Below are 23,291 nucleotides of genomic sequence, written 5' to 3' on the forward strand. Positions count from 1 at the left end.
CCCACAGAAATGTGGAAGGGGACCTTCTGAGGTTTTGTGTGTATGAGTGTCTCGCACGGCACATAAAGAGCCCATGCAGCGTCCTGAGCGATGAAGTAAGTCCTTTGGCAAGGCCACCAGTAATTGAATACAGTTCTTGTTCTGTGTTGTGTTTGATGAGCACATACACACACATACTGTTGCAGACGCTCTTGACTCATTTGTGAATGTGCTGTTTATATACACAAGGGTTAGGTTTAGTGGTGTAGAGAATGGAAAAAGGCCTAAAACAATAATAGGTGAAATTACATTTGTTTAAACTATAGACTAAGGTATTTAAGAGTTTACATGTGTGGGAACCGTTCCATGTATACTGCAGTAAAATGTGAAGCCTTAAACTCAATTATTCATATGTACTTTAAATCAGTTTAGGGGTAATTGGAGTGCACTGCACTGCCAAAATGTTTCCACATAAAAATTTATCTTTCAAGCATGTTGTTTGCTTTGGGTTTCAGGATTTGTGTTTCATGTGAAGGCTTTAAACGGTTAGTTCGGCCAAAAATGAAAATTTGCCCATTATTTACTCACCCTCAAAGCATCCTATGTTTATATGACTTCCTTCTTTCAGACGAAAGCAATCAGAGTTATATTAAAATTTGTTCTGGCTCCTTCGAGCTTTATAAGGCAATGGATGAGTGTTTCTTTTCATCAGTCTAAAACAAGTACAAAAAAGCACATCCATTCATAATAAAAAGTGCCTAACACAGCTCTAAGGAGTGAATAATGGCCTCCTGTAGTGAATCAATGTGTTTTTGTAAGGAAAATATCCATATTTAAATGTAATAATCACTTTTCTTCAGCTTGCACAGAAGCAGCTCTGGGCGGATGACATAGGACGTTGTCGTTGGAGAAATCAAAACAAAACAACAGTTATGAATTAGAAGTACAAAACGAGGATTTGTAAAGAAAAATGTCGGAGGATTTCGCCCCGGAACTGCTTCTGTCTACAACTGTTAGTGTAAGCTAGAGAAAAGTGATTATTACGTTTTAAATATGGATATTTTCTTACAAAAACACTACAGGAGGCCTTTATTTACTCCTTGGAGCTGTGCGAGGCACTTTTTATTACGGATGGATGCGCTTTATTGGACTTATTTTAGACTGATGAAGAGAAACACCCACCCATTGCATTATAAAGCTTGAAGGAGCCAGAACAATTTTTAATATAACTCTGATTGCATTCATCTGAAAGAAAGAAGTCACATACTGTACAACAACGATGCCTGGGGGGTGAGTAAATAATGGGCTAATTTAAATTTTTAAAATTTAAAACATACATTAAGCTGAATGTTGTTGAAAACCATTTTTTATTTGTCACAGACATTACAATCATCCTGAAGACGATGTGACACGACACGGAAGAACATGAGAAACACACAGCAGCAAAGCTCACACACTAGGCGTTGTACCATATCTTATGCCTCCTATATGCCACTGTTAATGTAACACAAGAAACTCATAGGGAACACAAGAGAACATTTTAACTTGTTAATGCCCTAGATATATTCAGAGATTTACCTAAGTAGAAATCTCCAGCCATAATTATAACAACAGTGAGTAATAATTTCAACATTAAGGTAGTTTTAGGTAGTAATGTGGATCGCTCTACCAATGCTGACTACTCTCAAATGCTGTATAATATATCAAACGGATTAAAATAACAGCCACTTTAGACATTGCACAACATTTACACACGTTTACATCCATGTTTTCATGTGGGACACTTTGAAAGTAATTATAAAAGCAGCAGTGCTAATAAAATAACATTTTCTGAAAGCTGCAGGTAAATTCATGTCGTTTGTGCAAGAATAATATTTGCAGTTGTCACACAATACAATCTTATATAGAAAAGAATATATATATTCTCTTCTCTGTGCGTATTCCTAACCTGTAAGAGCATAGCTCATAACTGCTCTATGAATTCTGTTTTACCCTCATTGATTATTTATTAGTTTTTTGCTTTCTCATGTCCAGCTTGTATTACATCGACTCATTAGAAGCAGAAGCATCCCAGCTGTTTTGATTGCTCACCACTGTTTCTTTGCAAAGGAAGTTAATCCATAATGCCACTGACATCTCCCTAATCATCGGAAAAAACAAGTATGGCTTTGCTTTAAATAACAAGGTCCAAGGCACACAGTAGCTCCTCCCCCTGTAGCAGGTGCTGCCGCTCAGTCACAGGTGCATTTACCTCACAGTCATAACGGGTTAGCTGGGGAAGGGGCATCGCTATTGCTCCACCCTCTGACGATCTGCTCAATAACCTACTCGCAACATCTGCGCAAAAAAACAAAAAAACAAACCAACAGAGAAAGAGCAGTTAGTCACTGTACAATCGTGAAAAACAACTGAGTATTCACAAGGGTTTCGCACACTGATGTGTGGTCTCCATGGTGACATACCAGATGGCAGCAACAGTATCGTGGCGTGACGAAGCCCTTCCGATGATGAAGCCTCTGATTTTCTGACCTTTTTCTCTGGAAAATCAGTCACCACCTGCAGCACAGAGCCCTGGGAGGAAACACCATCAACAGTCAAAATAAAACAATCATTTAGGCCTACTATTAATTGTGCAAAGTGCTATTTGTCAGAAAGTCTGATTTAAACACCCTTAAGGGGTTTACTTTACTATAATGCCCAGCTAACTGCACATTATTCTGCTTATTACATGGACACTAAAATACAACTCCAGACTCCAATTAATGCTTTGTCAAGCAAAAAGCTGTGTGTTTGTAATAACCAAATCCATTATTAAGGCATTTTAACTTTAATCTGTTGCTTCTGGGGAAATACCAGTCCATAATCCATATTAATCTCCTGTTGTCCTCTCACATCAAAACGGCAACACACATAAACAATGGTGCAGATATACTGATATAATGAGGTCCCAAAGTGTATGTTTAAAGAGTATTTAATGGCTATATTCTGCAGGTCACAATCAAGGCCTGAAACTATCTTCTTTATAAATGAGCAATATCACATGAGCAGCGATATGAGTGTATATCGGCACAGATGTGATTCGGCCGTAGGTAATATATTATGCTAATATACAGCCATATCGCATAGCTACAAGTGTGATACTGCATTTATACAACAGTTCTACAGCACACGTGTAAATACATAAGAAACAACAACGGAGTGTCTTTAAAAACTCTCCTTTGGGCGAACTACTTCCACACCAAATTCAAATCTCAGTTTGACAGTTTAACAGCTGAGCCCAAGCCTCCATTACTAATTTGAAAATTCATTGAAAGCCTAATGGAATACTGTATTAAAAGCTAACTGTATTATGTAGAGCATAATGTAGAGATGGACTGAGTGAGTGTGATTACCTGCATCTGATACAGCATTCATTCTTCAGCTCTGTCTCATATTCACATTAAAACATTAGTTTGAATGTCCACTGACAAAAGCGATATCTGTATAGCTGCTCAGTGCATTTGTTGGCTGTCTTACAAAGTGTTGTTAAAAGTAAAAATAACTTAGTGGTTTATGACCCTGTTTCAGTTATATAAAAGTCAATATAAATATAAAAGTCTGTACTGCTGACTCATTCATAAATAAAGTCTCTTGTCGCCATCTAATTGCGGAACAATGAATCTAATCACCATCACGAACACATACACTGGTTCCCAATACTAAATACTTTTCTAAATACTGCAATTATTTTTATTAAAAATTATTTATTAAATAATAATATTTATTAAACAACAACAGCCATCATAAAAGTTGCTAGGCAGCACTCAGCATCAAATTTACATAAAATAACATGATGAGACTTTGACTTTGACTGCCCGTTAGATTTACCTAAAACAAATTGTATCTCACATTTAACCGCTATGGAGACATCAGAACCAGCAGCGATTTATAGAAGATCTGGTCAAGGTAAGGCTGCTCTCGTCAGGTTCATGAGCGCTGAATGACCGCTGACGCCCTGGAGCTCACATCTCCAAAAACATTCAATCAAATTTTCAAATAGAAATTATGTTTATTAACGAACGCCCTGTTTAAAGTCTAAACTCCTAAAACTCTTAAAACTAGATTCTTTGACACAAAAACTATTACTATCTATTATTTATAAAATTATAATAGATTTAAGTGTCTGCCATTACACTTGCTGTGAGAAATACCACAAGCGGAGTGATACAAATGAAGTGAAGTTCTGATATTACTAGAATATCACACTTGTCTAAGCCAATCAGATTCAAGGATAAGAAAGAACTGTTATATAAGCAAAGATATGAGACAGTTCATTGAAATAAACGTCCGCTCAGATTGGTTTGCAATAATACACACATACCAGCCTTATTGCTTCAGACAGAGGTATGGTCTCCAGTTTCCTCTTGAGTAGATTCGGGTTGATGTGACATTTAGAAGAAATATCACTATCTTGAATAATTTCTCTGGAGAGTTACAGAAAGAAAACAGATTGTTCTTAAATAACAGTAATCATGTTTTATCTGTTCAGCATTTGTTTGCAGCACAAATCTGATTTGAGAGTGTCTCTCTGTAAATGAAGTCTCACCTGTTGTTGTCCTGCTTTGTGGTTGTAGTATTCTGTAGAACAGTGTCACAGGACACTAAGTCTAGAGGGGCTGCTGGGAGAGCAGGGGCAGTTTGTGTACTGATGGAGGGGGTCAGTTCAAGCGCTGAACCTGGGCTGGAACAAATCGACTCGGCTGGAGAACCAGTCCGCAGCTGGAAATCATCATCCATGGGAATGTATGGTGCTAACATCTCCAGATCCAAACCCACTCCCTAAAAAATGAGCACATGAGGGTGTAGTACATTTTGATGCAATGTTGGTTGATATGGTCATCTTAGACTTATATTGACATCTGTGTGGATGCAGTGTTTTCAAGTCATCTACCTGTGTATTATAGGGTATCTTGGACTCTATATCCATAGAAAACAGTCTTTCCACATGATCTGGTTTTAGCTGGTCACTTAATTCTGAATCCACAGGAAGATCAACCTAACATAAACAAACAACCAATCCAAAGTCACATTAAATATACATATTTTTTATAAAGAGTAAACTAGAAAAAGTAAAACAAAGCATTTACACGTATGAGAACATGCACTGTAATTGATTGAATGCACTAGATTCCACCTGGGATCTGGAAGAATCAGAAGCCAAAGACTGTGGGAAGGGGAAGTCGTCAGGTTGTAGATGGGCTGTGGAAGCATCATCATCATTTAGGGAGGAGCAGGGAGGAGAGAGGGGTGAGAGAGGTAGCAGGACACTTGAAGAGGGCAACATAACATCATTGTAGAGAGGAATTTCTGTCAACACAGAGATTGCAGAGTCTGCAAGAAATGAACATATGGACATTCAAATCCTCTGTACTTTCTTATAAATGGTCAAAAAATAAATGTTTTACTTTTCATGAACAGTGAGTGATAGTATTATACAGAATGACAAGACTTAAATTATGTCAAAAGATTACATGTATAGTTTGAAATTGTTTCATCAAAACTAGAGCTGTTGAGTAATCGGTCGATTATGCTGACAATTAATCGAGTATGAGTAATCGAGTAATATCTCATTCTAAATATTGCTGAATACTGTATCCATTTTATTTTGCGACACTGAAGTAAGCTATTTTCTGTGAATGTGAGAGACTTCTGTTTCATTAGCTGCTATAGATAATTAGAAAAAATAGAACAATAAAGTGCACTTAATGGTAAAACTACTTGTGCTACAAACCAACGAGTTTATAATCACATTAATAAATTAAAATATTATGATAACAAATACCAGTTTGCAATATAAATCAGCATAACAGACTATTTACATACAGCTAAAAAACTCAGGTGAAAAATAAGGTGGATATTGTCACATACTTTAAAAAGCAGTAGTAAGCTTAAAAGTAGTAGCAGTATACAGTACTGTATATATTACACAATATGCTAATATTCCATTTAATTATAGCCAATTTAATGCTATCAAATCAAATTTTAAGATGATGTAGGATGAAATGACAACTTTCACGATTGATGGTCTCACGTCAGAACAACTAATAAATCTGATTTAGATAAGTCATTGTGGCATTCAAACCTGAGCTGTTGATATTCAGAGTGAGGACAGGGTCTACTACAGTAAGTGCCTCTGGCTCCCCCTTGAGGCTGTCATGTATCTCCTCTCTCACACTCTCCTCTTTCTCTTTCTCAACCTTTGCCTTTGCCTCCTCTTTCAGATCTGCCATAGTCACTTCAGCACCAAGTGACTCCTCATGGTGCTCTTCCTGTTCCTGTTTTATTTTTGTGCTGTTGGTTTGCTGAATGGACAGGATTTGTTTGGGCTGTTCAATGCCACTGCAGAGTAAGAAAGAATGAAAATAAAGCGACTTATACAAATACAAGCACATATTGGTGTTCAGGTCGACACATGCATTTTAAGACACACCCTAGGTCTCACCTGAGGATGTAGTTAACACACACCACACACTGTGGCTGGGAGTTTTTACTGTTATAGATCACAGTGGCTTGAGTCTCTGCCCAAGCAAACCCTCCTGCTTTAGCCAGCAGCCGGTACTGTCCAGTACACACTTGTCCCTTCACAAACACTGCAAAGAGAGACATATATGGGCCATTCTAGAGAACTGGTTCAAAGTCAGAGTTGGAAACGTATGGAAAAAATACATTTTTCCACAAATTTTGTATGTATGCAAATTGCGTAATATCCAAGGTACATAGTAATTGTGCAGTTAAATTCTTACATTGTATTTTCAGAAAGTTTTGGAATATCCTCTCCCCAAATTTGTCACTACCGAAACACAGTAATATATCATTTAATAAGAAGGGTTATATTAACCTATTAAGATTTTGCTTACATCCTCCTTGTAAATATATATTTTGTTTCCACCTTTTTAAAAGATTTTCAGAGGTAAATCAATAATAATTACAATTCTGTCATGACAACTCTCTGAAAAGTTTAGCATGGTAGTGGATATGACAATGTTAATGTATTTGGTATTGGCGAAATAGATCTGCTACGCTGCTGTTGGCTATCGCTGTAGTTGTAGAGTATTGCTGCTGCTGCTGCAAGCAAGTACAGAACTTGCTACTGCCAAAGCATATGCGATACAGTGCTGTGAGTATTTAAGACATACTGCTGCTGCACAAATAGCATAAAATAACTCGTAGCAGATCTATACAGATGGAGCTGGGGAAGGTGGAGTGTTTCAGAGGAACTCTGCGAAATGCCCAAGTGAATGCTACCAGCCATTTAAATAGCTGCAAGCTCATTGGTTGTGTATGCAACACGAACCAATCAGCTTATGCCAAGTCGTATAACTCTGTGATATCATCAGCCTGCATCATCTAGAGTTTCATGGCAGAACTAGGTATTTTTAAATAAGATTTATGAGATTTGTTGTATTTTTAATAAAATTTTTCTTTGTAAAAGGCAAAAAGTTGATCATACTGATTTCAAAATTAAGGATTCAGTAGTTTGAATATATATTGAACCAAACACTATGATAACATCTTAGTTGATAATTCAATACACTTTATTTTTGACAAAACATCCTATGTTTCGGTAGTGACTGCACATTTTCGGGAGTGTTTGGTAGTGACTACATCACATTTTAACCCACATACTAAAACATACTAAAATACTAAAAATTTGCATAACTGTACTAAATTTTTTTTGTACAGTTGTTCCCTAAAGAACTGTTCCCTTTCGGTAGTGACAATATTAGTGAATAACACACATAAGAACAAGGTCACTACTGAAACTTCTCCAAATGTTTTATTAGTAACTGTTTCAGTAGTGACTGTTTCAGTAGTGACAATTTTAAATACCTTTAAACCTAGCTCAAAGATGCTAACAAGCGCATGGTTAGCTAGCGCAGTTCTGAACAGTTGTTCACATATAAAAACTACAAATAACTCAAAAAAGTTTGCTTAATTGCAGACATTCCTTAAAGTTACATACAGATTTTCAGACATTTGAAAACAATTTACCTCAAAATAATGGGACCTATCTACTCACCTTGTAGCTATGAGAGAGAGTAACAGAGGAATATTCATATACATCATAAATGTAGGGGTGTAGTTAAAATCAGTCTCAGCCAATTGACTAAACGTTCGGTAGTGGCATGAAAGTACCAGTTGAAAGTACCCAATAAATTATGAATTTAGTAGATTTTTAGATTTTCAGTTTGAACCAATTCTGAACCAATTCTGCAAAATGGCCCATATGAAAAATTATGATATATCTTCATTTAGGCTTATGGAAGTGAACTGCATTTATATGAACTTACGGTTGTGGTGTGTTTTGGTCATGTGGTCAGAATCCAGTGCATGATAGTATTCATACACAGAATGCTGCAACAGATCCACTGGATCAAAACCCAACAGCTCAGTGATCCTGAAAACACACAAGTTGCATTTTGCTCTGTCACACTGCAGCTTTCACAAGTTACCACTAGATGGCGAAGAAATACAGGCCATAAATCCAGGACTTCAGTTCAGACTCCACATCTCCACATCTGAACATGCATATATTCTTACTAAATAAACATTATATCCAAATATCCCTTAGTCCTAAAATGGTAGGACAAATAGCCAAATGCTACCTACTTCACAAGATTCTGAAGGTTTCGAAGCAAGTTCTTTATAAGTATGAATTAGGTGTCCGTAGATGTTGCTGCCGTCAGCATATAAGCATTGAATTTTGTGCTGAGCAGGGCAGGTGTTATTGTACAGCACTCAGGTGTGCTGGGACTTTACCTCTCATCGCAGTAGGTGAAGCGCATATCTAAAGTGTGACGGCTGAGAAATGTTCTAGAATCCAGAGGAGCCTCAATGTTTGCCGGGTGGGGAATAGACTCACAGATGAGCACCAGGTACGTTGAACCCACATTTTTTTCCTCACACACACCCTCCTTAATGCCATCTGTCGTGTGGATATGGCCCGAGCAGCGCAACACCTGTCAGAAAGAGAGGCTGATAGGGATAAATATGGATCCAGGTTCACTATATAGAAGACGCTTTAAGTACAGTCACATGGTTAAAAGTGAAGCACAAGTAAGGGGTGATACCTTCCAGGAGGCAGATTTGACATTGACAGTGCGCCCTCTGCTGGTCAGTGTACATTTCATTCTCAATAGAAAACTTCGCTTTGTGTGCTGCTCTTTTGCTTTCTTAGACAGACCTAATTGTGGAAAAAGGGAGAGAGATGAGATTGAGTGATCATAACTGTGACTGATACAGAGAGAAAAAGAGAGAATATTACCAGTCTTGTGTGCCAGCATTTCTCTGAGCTCCTCATGATCACATGGATGAGTAAATTCAAACACACTGTGTCCAGTAAGCTCGATCTACAGAGGGGGGAAATGGTTTAATACACATAAATCATGTTATTAATAGAATTTCTAAGACCTGGATACACATTCATTGCCACATTAGAGATTCAGTTTGACATCAGACAGTTTGTATCTTACACTGAAATGTGGAATATGGAATTCATTACAAATACTAAAGTAATACCTAATGTAGTAATGTAGTAACCCAGTTTCTTACACAAAATATTATTATTAAGCATGCATTGTAAATTGTAAAAACTGGCCTTTTTAGTGTCCAAACTGTCTTACCAGTTTCACATGCACTATTGTTCAAAAGTTTGCAGTCAGTAGGAAAAAACAAAAACAAATAATATAATAATATATAAATAAATAATATAATAATATTTTTTCACAAAGGACAATGAACTGAACAAAAATGATTTTTTTAAGAAAAGAAGTCTCTTCTGCTCACCAATCCTGCATTTATGTAATCCAAAGTACAGTAAAAACAGTCATTAGTTTTTATTATTATTATTTAAAATAAATACTTCTATTTGAATACATTTTAAAATGTAATTTATTCCTGCAATTTCAAAATGAATTTTTAACACCATTACTCCAGTCACATGATCCTTCAAAAATAATTCTAATACTCTGACTTTTTCAGGTTTCTTTGATGAATAGAAAGTTCTGAAGAACCGCATTTATCTGAAATAGAAATCTTTTGTAACATTACAAATGTCTTATCATCACTTTTGATCAATTTAAAGCATCCTTGCTTATTAAAAGTATTAATTTCGTCCCCAAAAAATTAATTAATTAATTAATTATACTCACTATTATTAAGCTTTTTATTAAATTCTGATCTTTTAATCTTTCTATTCATCAAAGAATCTTAAAAAAATGTACACAACTGTTTTATTTATTGATAATAATAATAAATGTTTCTTGAACAGCAAATTAGCATTAGAATGATTTCTGAAGGATCATGTGACACTGAAGACTGGAGTAATGATACTGAGATGTAGTTTTAATCAGAAGAATAACATTACATTTTAAAATATATTCAAATAGAAAAGAGTTGTTTTAAATAGTAAAACCATTTTATTTTTGCTGTACTTTGGATCAAATAAATGCAGGGTGGTGAGCAGAAGAGACTTCTTTAAAAAGCATTCATGTGTGTTTGGCATCACCTGAGGAATCCCCAGACACTTGCTAACATTCTCTGTCAAGTAGACGATGTCGCCATCAGCAGAAAGAACCATGAGAAACCCGTCCAGAGCTTTCAGATATGAACTGTTCCACTGAGAGTCGACTTCAGATTCCACATCCAGTACATCTAAAGAAAGACAAAAAATGAACAGATGCTGTCAGCAACAAACGCAACAGGCCTACCAAATGAATCTCACTGAATATTTCTCTCATCTCTCAAACCTGTGTTCAGTAGTTTACGCAGGCGCAGGTAACTGAGAGCGAGTCTCATGACCGATGCTTTATCCAGGTTAGAGGTGACACTGTGGGGGAGGGGCAGTTCTCTGGCCAGTTCATAAAACACCTCTGACTCTTTTCCTCTCCGACAACGCGCCGCATCTCTGGATTTCTCCTTCCTTCGCTCTGAGCTCACCCTATAATGAACACATACACAAATACAATCCACAGTAAGCGGCTGTGCTCAATGCCTTCAGCATTACAAACTTGTGTGGTATTAAACTGTCAAAAACATACATCAAAGAGCTTTAAAATACACACACAAACTTCACATTGTTCTGCAAACATTAAGCAAAAATGCAGTCAAGCGAGCGAATTACTAAGGGTGCTGATTAAAAAAATCAACATCATGATATGATGTTCCATTCCAGGGCTTCTTTATAATACTGTTATAATGAATCTGTACTGTGGAGTGCTGTGTAATTTTGTGTTACGCAGGGTCAGGCAGGTTAGTTCTCCTGAACTAAAGACAGTCGCCTTATTAAGACTCGAGGCAGGTAAAACCACCTTCACACACACAAAGATCCTACTGTACAGCTCCTGACATCATGATGTTTGCTGTGAGCTGTCCTCAGGGCAAATACGGAAAACCGAGAGCTCATAAAACATCTGTGGACAAGACTAGTCAGAGATGTCAACACTGTTTAATTAATTCTGCTTGATTTTTCTTTCCACTCCATCTCTTTCTCAAGATTTAGATCATGAGAAGCCACAATTTACATTGTCAAATCAGTCAGAATTAGACATATGTTTGAGTTTGTAAGTTATATGTTTTTATGCATTTGACATGGGTGAAGGTCACATTCAATTTGGTGCCGACTTCACATACTAGAACTCATTATAATCACTGATGCTGTCTACACTGGATGCGGTGATACACAACGTGACACAACAAATCTCTGGCAGTAAACCGATACGTTGTTCTATTTATGATGTAATGACATAAAGTTTAAATGATTTGCAATGTCATGTCCAGTGTAGACAGTCTCTAGCTTGTGGTAATGTCTATGTCTGAAAGGTGATAAGATGTGTCAGTGTACACAATTTTACAATGTGCTTATATATTTCGAAAGGTTGCATTCAGCTGCCTGTGATTGAGCACATGAGAACTAAAAAGTATATTTTTATTCTAAAAATCTGTGTTGCAGTCAATTTTACTCTCTCTAAAATGTTTCAATTATCTGGACCTAATTGGTGGTGGGGACTTACCAATGATTCTTTCTGCAGGTTATCATCATGCCAGTAGGTGGCAACAAGTGACTGTGTTTATAATTTAGTTGTTGACTCATTCATTCAACTGATTCGTTCAAATCACTGATTTACTCAGATAGTGACTGTGGCCCTGTCCCAAATGGTGCACTTCATGTGCACTTATGCTCTAATGGACTTACAAAGGCTGCCACGTGTGTGTGTCTCTTAAGTCTATGAGGCTGTAGGGTGTCCGATTCATTAGAAGTGCGTATCAAGGTGCATAGTGGCTAAAATGACAAAAGCTATGTCATTTTAGTGAACGTACATATGCCCATGTCACCGCAGTTCTGACTGGAAATGTCTGTTGAGTGACGCTCTAACTATAAAATGACGTTCCATCTGCACTTCACCCAAACCTACCCGATAGTATGAACATATACAAAGATGACGTAAAAACGCAATCGCAAGCATGCCGTTTTAGTTTGTTTTTCAATCTCTCATATTTCAATTCTTTCATTGTGAGTCATGTTTTTCACAAGATTCGTACCCAAGGATTCCACAATCTAAGTCTGTTACGTCCGGAAAGCAAAACATTGGAGCTGTAATCAGTAATGTGTATGAAAACGATTAAAAGTGCTTACTGTTTTACCGCCTCTAGTGGACATTTCTGTTGTAAAATTGCAGTAATATGTACTTATTGGTACGTATTTTGCATGTTGATACATTCTCGCCATAAGATCAGGCACAACAAAAGCCACTGTCTATTAATGGTGGATATATGAAATTTAATAAATCCAATAAAAAAAATTATCCATCAAGCATTTTACATTTTGCTAGGTTATTAAAATCAAAAATTTAATAACTACATTGAACATTAACATTAAATATTAGACCATTTCTTAGATTTATGGATTATCTGTAAAACTGCAAATAATGTGCAAAAATATGAACATTATTGATTGTAATGCCTTTAAGATTATATGTTATTTTAAATTTAAATTGTTCACAATTCTCCAAAAATTAAAGACATTTTAGACAAAAAGACATTTTAGAGGTCCCTTGTGATAGATACTTTCTTCTACTTTCAGTTGTTACCAGACATTCCACAATATTAAATATTATATTAGTGTCTGTCTACAAGTACACAGTTTTGTGTTTTTTTGTTTGTGTTCTGGTATATATGGTTTATGAAGACACAAATGACATGAGTAATTCAATGTAAACATGGTTTATGAGGACACTTCCTTTGTCCCCATTAACCAGAAGTCTTAAAAAACTAAAAGAATGGTGTTTTATTAAATCAAAAAATTGCCAGTAATTTCTTATAAGGGGTAGGTTTAGGTGTAGGGCGACAGAAAATACAGTTTGTTCAGTATAAAACCATTATGCCAATACCCCATACACCACAAATGCAAGTGTGTGTGTGTGTGTGTGTGTGTGTGTGTGTGTGTGTATACCTGGTATTCATCACGTTGTGGGGACCAAATGTCCCCACAAGGATAGGAATACCAGTAGATTTTGACCTTGTGGGGACATTTCTTAGGTCCCCATGAGGAAACAGGCTTATAAATCATGCACAATGAGTTTTTTTGAGGAAGTAAAAGTGTGCACAATCTCCTGTGAGGGCTAGGTTTAGGTGTAGGGTAGGTGTAGGGCCATAGAAAGTATGGTTTGTACAGTATAAAAACCATTACGCCTATGGAATGTCCCCATAAAACATGTAAACCCAACGTGTGTGTGTGTGTGTGTGTGTGTGTGTGTGTGTGTGTGTGTGTGTGTGTGTGTGTGTGTGTGTGTGTTTATGTATTTTCTGTCTTTCTCTTGGGCCCCTCATGAGACAAGACAGCTATACATTAGAAGATGTACAGCTTACACACAAACATACACTCTTGAACTCTGAGAGCTCACTTTGAGGTCTGTACGCTGATGATACAGTGCAGCCAGAGCGTCTGGATGTTGGCCAGACTATCGCCCTGAAAGTGAATGCTAAAGAAACCACTTAGTCGTCTAACCCCTCTTCCTGTCTGTTTCTCTGAATCACTCAACCTGTTTGAGCTTTATCTGCAAATGCTGTTTCACATGAAACACAACAGTGAAGGCAAAAAAAAAACCCATTAGTCATATACCAACAAACACACAAGAGCTTCCAGTCACCCCGCTGACCATTTCCATTTCAACACACTAATTAGAAATACACAATCAAACAAATGTGGATTAATTAAGGTCCTATTATGTACATGTACTTGAGATGTAGTAGACATGTTTAGCACAGAACAGTACAATCAAAACCATATTACTACTCCGTTTCCATCATTACCATATCTCAGTAACCTTCACACTACAATGACCTTGACTACATGGGAGCCATGCTTCATAGCAACATTATGCAGGCTGCTGGTGTAGGCTAGTGTGTGTGATTTGACAGTATTAATCAGTGGTTGATAATACATATATATATTGGATATATATCAGCTATAAAATGTGCATGATTATTTTCCATATTTTAACATCTAACTCACTTAATAGTGAATCTTTAATATCACTGGTAAATATAATCTTTAGTAAATCTCAAAATGAATATCTAATTTTCATACTGTCCATTCTAATGATGTTATGCATTTATATATTGCATATTCCTTTCAAAACCAGAGTATCCCTATACTTTCCTCACTGAACAAGCAACAACAAATCTTTGTTTACAACCTAAACCCTGCAAGGTTCTGCATACAGCTCAAAATTTTAGTCTTGATATACTGTATGACATATTGAGTAGTTCTGTAGACTACTGTAAGTTACAATACATCCGTTCTGTGAGAATTTACAGATGCTGTTTAGAGATAATACGAAGCCTAACAAAAACACAACAGTAGCACGGTGGAAAAATGAGCTAACCACAAACCCCTGCTGAGAGAACATTAAAACATCAAGCCAAGCATTGTGTCGTATAATAGTCCACAAAAAGCCCCAAGGGAAGATGCTGAACACTTTGCAATAAGGTTTAAATTGTTAACGTTAGTTAATGCATTAGCTAAAATGTTGAACCTTGAATAGCTAAACATTTCATGTTAAAAAAGTATATGTAGACCAAAATTAATAAATGCTGTAGAATTACAGTATATACCATTGTTAGGTCATGATACCTTATGCATTAACTAAAGTTACTTACTTGACACACCATATGAACACACAGGTAAGCTTTGAGCCAGATTGTTTTGAACTGAAATGATGCCTAAGGTATCTAATATACAAAAACAAAAAGCAATTATGCTCTGAACTCTTGATATAATAATCTAGAAGTCATCTCAGATGTGCTGAGCCAGACTTTAGAGCGCAGACAGACGGAGCCTTTAGCATGATCACAGCCCCCTCTGCGAGGCGAGCTGTGCCCCTCAGTGTGTTTTAATAATAATGATCCAATAAGCTTTCTGTCAGTCAACCTGCTCTCTGTTTTCTCTCCTTCTGACCAGTACAAACTGCTTCCTGCAGGGGACTACATGATTCATTATTTATAGCGCACACACACATAAGGCACGCTTACTATGGTCTAAATATTTTAGCAAGGACAGTGCATACATACTCGCTTGAAAACATCTCTGTGTAATGCATCTCGACTACATTTGCAAGTGCAACCTCAACCATTAGTATGATCTCTTTCTGAACTTTATCAAAGCGTAAGCAAAAGCCCTCTCCGTGCGTATGAGTAAGCTGTGTGTTTAACAGGACACGATATAGGATCATGCCGGCTTTTGAATAGAATTTAGGTTAATGCTATTATCCTGTCCTTTAAAGCGCTCATGCAACATTTAGAGCTTCTTGGCACCCCGTGGATAAGTTATTAGACATTATAACACATTTGAGGAGCGTCCAATAACCACAGACCTGTTAATGAAATCCATACTAAAGAGCTCTTCCATTAGAGGGCCAGTTACTGGAACCACGAAGAGACATTATTCAAGCAAAGGTCAACAGTCTTCATCAGCTGTCTGATAATAAAGTCTCTTCTATTTACGAATTCTGTTTCTAAGAGGATGAATGGCTGGTTTGATAAGTGCAGGAGCAGCCTAACCTTTCTCAGCTTCGTTTTACACCCCTGCGAATGACAGGAGCGACAGGCCACAAGCTGATAGCACACAGGGGACCTTTACCATAGAGCCAAGAGGAGAGGTGTCAGCTGATCCAAAGCAAAACACTACAGTTGGCTTTCAGAGGAGAGCAGAGAAACACCAAAGATCTAACGTGTTTGCACATTTAAAAACAGCTGACACCATGCAAATTACATGTGTTACACAGTCGTTTAAAATGCAAATGCTGAGTTGTACTGTTAACAATATAAAATTCATTATATGTGACCATGGACCACAAAACCAGTCTTAAGTGGAATGAGCATATTTGTAGCCAAAAATTCATTGTATGGGTCAAATGATCAATTTTTATGCCAAAAATCATTAGGAGATTAAGTAAAGGTCATGTTCCATGAAGATATTTTGTAGATTTCCTACCGTAAATATATCAAAACCTAATTTTTGATTAGTAATATGCATTGCTAAGAACTTCATATGGACAACTTTAAAGGTAATTAATTTTATATTTAGATTTTTTTTGCACCCTCAGATTCCAGATTTTCAAATAGTTGTCTAAGCCAAATATTGTCCTATCCCAACAAACCATACATCAATGGAAAGTTTATTTATTCTGCTTTTCAGACTGTTTTGTGGACCAGCGTGATGAACAGTACTGTAAAGTGAATTGAATGTCTACGCAAGAACCCAAACTAACCCCTTTAAAATAGGGTGCAAAAAAATGTTTTTTTATTTCGAATTTTGGCTCTTGAATATGTTTAAGCACTTAGCCCCGCTTTTAATTAAATGCCACTAGGCCGTATCTTCCAGCAAGGCTCCTGAGTGATTTTTAAAGGGGAGATGATCAATCAAACCCACTGTATGTGATGTGTAGGTTCAACGGGTTCGTCAGAAATCCTTCAGCATTGCGCATGTGCAATAAAACCTCTTAGAATTGACTGTCAAATCCAGACTGAGATCTCTTTTGGACCAAAAATGGGAATGGTGTAAAATGGAGTTCAGTTCTCCAGCCTTTGAAAGTAGAATCCGATATCTTACCTGTGTCAGTGATGGGTTTGAAAACAGATTCATTCAGCAATTCCTTTACCTAATGACGTGTTATGTCAGAGCTTGGTCCCTCGATATTTGTAAAACATGTTCCAGTAACGCCATGTAGCCTATTGTTTATTTATGTCTGCAGTTTGTTGAAGCCATGATTCAGCTCATAAAAGTCCATTAGAACCTAAAATAGTTTGCATTTACATTTAGGGCGATTTATTACAACTGTCTCGTACGTGTGTTGATAAAACTGTCATACAATCAAGTCATATATCAGGTAGCCTACTGCACGTTATTTCTGCTATTCGGCTATTAAAGTAAATTGGGCCATAAGCCAAATCTTCGGTTTATGCTACATGTTTCTACTCAGCTCACTCATTGTATCACATTAATACAGTTCTCATTGCAGTTAGGCAGATTTCATGCCTTAACAACAATTTGTTCGATTCTATTGAATAAATCATTCAGGGCTGCGTTTCCCAAAAGCATCGTAAGCTTAAGTACATCGTAGACCCATTGAAACCAATGGAGCTACGATCAACTTAAGCTTACGATGCTTTTGGAAAACGCAGCCCAGATCAGTTTTGTGAACCGGTTCAATTGATTCATTAACAACTCAGTTTTTCAATGAACCTCGAGAATCAGTATATGAGCACAAACAGCTGTGGCAGAGTCAGTTCACTTTTCTACAACGATGTTGTTGTTGTTTTTCTATAACTTTTCCGTTTCTACAGTTATCAAAAACCTCGCAAAGCTTGCAGATATTTAAAAGAAATACTCTTGTCGTGTTTTCATTCATACAGACGTATGAATTATAAATGTAACAACAGGTTATAAGGGGGAAATTATCGAGAGGCTTTGACAGCAACTACAAGCCAAGGACAAAACAGAGTTAATAAAACGTTACTGTCAAAATACAAGCGCATATCTAAACACAGTAAGTGGTGCTTGTTTACCTTTTTTTCCCAGGTGCGACTGAATCCATGATCAACGGAACTCCTTCACAGAAAAAAAAAAACCCTCGTTCGTTTAAATGATAGTCAGTCCTGGGTGTTTTACAGAATACGTCCGGCAGGAGTTTCAGTGTTTGGAAGATAAAGTTGAATTAAGTTAAAGTGATGCTTCGCCTTTCCTCTCTCGCTTTCTCCGCATCTGGCTGACGGTTCTCGTGGGCGCGCAGTCACATGCCTCTGCGTAGTCGGGAACGCGCGGCGGTGCTCCAGTGAGGATATTTTTGGCGATATTTTTGGTGAGTCTCCAAAGGCCATTATACGCTCTCAGAGAAGCTGCCCTACGCCTGTTGCTTTTGGGTGTGCTTAATACATTAAAGATAATTGGAAATTGAGCATTCGTGAGGTCACATATCATTGTAAACACAGTTTCAGCGCGAACATCATATTCGGTTTAATTCAATGAACTAATCTCAAAGAGTCACTTTCACCTTATTTACTATTTTGTTCAGTCCTTTTGATTGCAGAACGTCAGCTGACGTTCATATTTTGTTGTTTTACGCTTTATAACCAAAATCCAACGTTAAGTCAACGTCAAATTGACGTCAAATACTGATGTCAACCCGATTTTCATTCTCAACCAAAATGCAACGTCTGTCCGACGTTGGGGTCCAACGTCAACCTGACATTATATTGACGTCCAGTGCCTGTTGGGATAGAACTTTATAGTACATAGGCTAGTACTACTAAAGTAGGCAAACTACAGTATGCTACTATAAAGTAGACATTATATACTTACGTAATTAGAACATGGTACAAATTATGGTAATTAGAACAGTTTTCAGTTTTGTCACAGATTATTCAAATTTTATTAATGACATGCATTAACTGTAAAAGGTCTCTTTCTTTTCCCATATTAAAAGAGGCATGTCAACAAACCTTTTCCAGCCCAGAAAATTCTTGAAGGATGTTCCTTTGCCCAAATTCTAGTCCTGTGACCAAGACAAGACGTGCACTCCAGCATAAACCCTGTGTCTCATCCTTTTCCACACAACCCAGTGGAAAAAACCTGAGAACATTTCCCTGAAACTGACCACAACACTTGCCTTCCTCTGTAAAAATCATTCAAAGTAAATATAATGACTGTTTAAACATTTATATTCTTAAAAAGCACTTTCTTTTATTAGACACTCTCTTTTCACAATAAATGATATATTAAATACTTTCCAACCTGATCTTAAAATATATTTTATCAGGTGAGAGTTTGAAGAATTCATATGTGGTTAGTATGGATTTTAATAAAAAGGTCCACCCATGAAGGGATAGTTCACCCAAAAATGAAAACTAATCTATTATTTACCCTCCAGGCGTCCTAGGGGTATATGACTTCCTCCTTTCAGACGAATGCAGTCGGAGTTATATTAAAAACTATCTTGGCACTTCCGAGCTCTATAATGGCAATGGGTGAGTGTATATATAATATACATAATGAAAAAAGTGCCTCACACAGCTCTATGGGGGTGAATAAAGGGTTAGGTGTAGGGTTGGGTATCGTTTGAATTTTATCGATTCTGATTACGGTTCCGATTCAGCTTATCGATTCCGATTTTTATCGATTCCTCATTCCGATTCCAATATGATAAAAAAAAAATCCATTAAAAAGTTTTTAGTCAAACATATTTATTCTGTCTTTTGCCTATGGTTTTACCAAAAAATACCACAGAAAACAAACAACTAGTCTAATAAAAATTTTACACATTAAATTGGTAAAGACAAGTAATAAAATAGGAGCAAATCAATTAGCAATAGCATTAATAAATAAAACTGAACAAATGTCAGGTACAGAAATTTAAATCAAAAGTTTAAAAACACTGCATAGTGTTTTTTTCATAAATAAAATATTGATTAGTCCTCATTAAATTTATAAAAGATATTCAGTCAGTTAATGATTTTCTTTTGTTCTTTGATTAACCTTTATGACAGGCGGCTGTCTCTTTAACACCGAACACAGACCTAAGAATACTGTTACACATGCGTTTTCTTTCTTATATGTTTACGTTCACTCAAGACAAAAAAAAACAAAACGCTGTGTTTATGAGGATATGCTGACGTATTTCGTTCATACTGGTCAATAAATGTGAAAGAGAAGTCAGTTCCGGGCCGGAACAACCTTTTCTGCAGTGGAAATGCATGGAACTGTTTCGAGAACGGACACAGGTCGGGAACCCGCATCGGGACCGCTGTTCTCCGTGCTCACGTTTCAGATGTGTGCGCTGCACGCAAACAATGCGCAAATTCTTTTCTTTCCTCACTTAAATCATTTGAAAATCACATTAAAATGCGAACGCGGGAATCCATAAGCAGAATCGAAATGCGTGTGTCTTATCGAATACCCGTTTAATGGGAATTTGGAACCGGTTCTAAAATGGAACCGGTTCTCGATACACAACCCTAGTTAGGTGCATTTTTGTAAGATTTAAAATGTAATAATCACTAACTTCCGCTAACTGTTGTTCATGGAAGCCACTCCAAGCGGATGGCGTATGACGTTGCGCATAAGCCTGTGAGTCTCGTGTCTTACAGGAGCAAAGGAAGCAAAGTTTCCTTGGTTTAGCAAAGGAAAACCAGTCTCCTCTTGGGTTATATCGAAATCCTCCAACATTTTTCTTTACAAATCCTCATTTTGTACTTCTAATCCTTGACCGTTCAATGCATTTAATCAGCGTTTAATCGTGCTCGTCACTTTAGAGCGGCGCATGCACAACTTCCTCTGATTAGTTGAATTTGACCGGAATTCCGGGAGACGCGAGTGTCGCGTTTATTTTCGGTCCGCCGGGAAACAAAGCGCAGACTGATGTACTCGGCGTTTTGCTAAAAGGTGCTTATGCATATGCCATTGTTGTTATACACATTTGCGATGTTCGTGAACAAATTACTGACTTACTGCTTGTTCTCCCTCTTCTTCGTTATCTTTCAATGCTGGTTATTTCAATGACTGACTTGTTGCACGCCAGTCTGTTGTTGTGGGGGCATTTCCACGCACCGAAACGTGACACTGAACGAAACGAACTGTGATTGGTTGTTTGACATGTCGATCAAACGGTCTTATGGGCGGGCCTTGGCCAATGAAAGCAGCCATGAATTCCACACCTTCAGCCGTCAGACTGAAGGTCTGGCTACGCGAGACTACCTTCATGTAGGACTGTTAGCGCAAGCTAGATTAAAGTGATTGTTACCTTTTAAATATGGATATTTTTCTTACAAAAATACGATTTGCTAAAGGAGACGTTTATTCACCCCTTGGAGCCATGTGAGCCACCTTTAATTGGATGGATGTGCTTTAATGGACTTGTCTTGGACTGATGAAGAGAAAATCATTGCCATCATAGAGCTTGGAAGTGCCAGAATAATTTTTTATATAACTCCAATTGGATTCGTCAGAAAGAAGTAAGTCATATACACCTCGGATGCCTAAAGAGTGAGTAAAATTAACCACCAATTGCCATGAGTGTCTGTTGACTTTTCTAACTGTAAGGTTTAAAAAAATCGAAATTACAGATCCTATAAAATGAACTTCAATGAACTTCAGGTTTGAAGTGAGTTTCCTATTAGAATCCAGTGGATATTGAGAGGAGAGCAAACAACAGGGCTCAGTGAGTTCAAGGCCATGCTCCATCTCCACTGTGTCCTTGAGGGAAACATTTGCTCCCACATAGTCTGTTCCTGCTAGGTCTATTATACGTTGTGTTCGGATGAAAGGGTCTTTGCGAAAGTACATTTCCAATTTATTAGCATTGCCGCTGCTGGATTGCGGTAAAGAACTGTTATGTCGCTGTATATGAATGAGGGAAGCAGATGGACACGTGCCAACTCTAATCCACAGTAATCTTATTCATCCTCCTGTTCAGAGTTGATCTCTCCATCCCTCAGCAGGGGCTGAATGGACGCAAAGGGACTTTGAAGGAAAGGATCAGAGAAACATGCAAAGACCTTTTGTGCAGCATTTCGTTGATGTAGTATAATGAACATCAAGCTATAAAAATTCACACACACCCACACACACACATGCATGTATTATTGCTCTGTCAAGCCTCATTACGCAATACAGAGAAGCATAAAAGATCTGGCCTAAAGGCGAAGCACTGTTTGCACACACTTGAAGAACACCTGAGAGTATATGATACATTTGAAGATGTCTTGATGTCTTTTTCCCCCATGGGGAATCCTGATCTAATCGTTACATCCCTTCATTTATCAAGACAGAAATCAATAGAATAAACAAAATCAGTCCAAGATGGTGTTTTAGAGTTGAAGTGGTGCTAAGACTGAAATGGATTTTCTGCATTCAATAAAGGGTATCCGTACGGGCAGAAGAGAAATCAATAAAACGTAATTATGGCCCACTGGACCTGGGAATGGCTGGAAACTGATCTGTCACCAAGGCCTTTAAGAGACGCATTACAGAGGGCTAATTTTATAACAGTTCAGACACAAGCAGGGAGGACAGCAGGTTGTCGCCAATACACTCAAACTGACAAATAAATCTGGGCCATACAGTATGTCATTTTGTTTGCTTTGTCTATATGACATGCATTCTAATCCTAGATGTTGCATGCATGTTTATAGCCTGTTTCTTGCCATGAAAAAAGTCATTCTCTTTTGTATGTATGAGCAGTCAAGCATGAACCATTCAAAACCCGAGACATATAACACAAATTGCATTGCATATTGAGAGGGAGCAAAAAGCAAGCCATACAGGGAACAAAACAATCTCACAGCATGAATGGTCTGATATGAAGAGATCAGCCATCTTAGCCCAGTACCTTTTCTGGGAGAGAACATCACCTGCATCCACAATGAACTGGAGTATACAAGGGACTACAATACAATACAAGACGATGTTAAGCAACATACACAGAATTACTGTGTTAACTGGCTTTGAAGGATCAGGAATCTCCTCTGTGTATAGACTGTTATAAGATGAGTCATCCAACCGCCTCAAGAGAATGTCCTTGACCATACAAGGATTTCCGTGACCGCCTACCCCCACATTGCCAAAGACTGTAAATAGCTCTAAGCGAATAAGGATAGCGCTTTGTGTTTGTTGGTCTTCAGGGTTGTAGTCTCCCACAGGAAAATGGGCTGCTGACGTTGATTCTCCAGGAAGCCCTCCACTAGTGCACAGTAATTGGGGCTGGGCCAGACTTGTAAGG

General features: G+C 37.5%; 1 protein-coding gene across 1 annotated transcript; it reads right to left on the reverse strand.

Annotated features, from left to right (window-relative positions):
- Positions 1-1,327: 1,327 nt before the first annotated feature.
- Positions 1,328-18,270, reverse strand: hif1aa (hypoxia inducible factor 1 subunit alpha a). Its single transcript, XM_073833873.1, has 15 exons — positions 18,085-18,270; positions 10,767-10,957; positions 10,526-10,671; positions 9,284-9,368; positions 9,090-9,202; positions 8,779-8,978; positions 8,310-8,416; positions 6,461-6,608; positions 6,101-6,357; positions 5,153-5,349; positions 4,910-5,014; positions 4,565-4,797; positions 4,340-4,442; positions 2,442-2,550; positions 1,328-2,316 (listed from the first exon to the last, which is right to left on the reverse strand). The coding sequence occupies exons 1-15, from the start codon at positions 18,111-18,113 to the stop codon at positions 2,153-2,155; spliced, it is 2,187 nt and encodes a 728-aa protein (XP_073689974.1). The 5' UTR covers positions 18,114-18,270; the 3' UTR covers positions 1,328-2,152.
- Positions 18,271-23,291: the final 5,021 nt, after the last annotated feature.

Source organism: Garra rufa, chromosome 2, assembly GCF_049309525.1.
Source record: "Garra rufa chromosome 2, GarRuf1.0, whole genome shotgun sequence".
Classification (NCBI taxonomy): Eukaryota; Metazoa; Chordata; class Actinopteri; order Cypriniformes; family Cyprinidae; genus Garra; species Garra rufa.

What these genes read in the sequence shown, in the direction of transcription:
- hif1aa (XM_073833873.1), bottom strand. Translation starts at nt 18,113, where the DNA reads ATGGATTCAGTCGCACCTGGGAAAAAAAG. An exon ending in AGTGTCTGGGGATTCCTCAG is followed by an intron (nt 9,369 to 10,525) that starts GTGATGCCAAAC and finishes CCCCCTCTGTAG; the next exon opens with ATCGAGCTTACTGGACACAG. An exon ending in GATACTGTTGCTGCCATCTG is followed by an intron (nt 2,317 to 2,441) that starts GTATGTCACCAT and finishes TTTTTTGCGCAG; the next exon opens with ATGTTGCGAGTAGGTTATTG.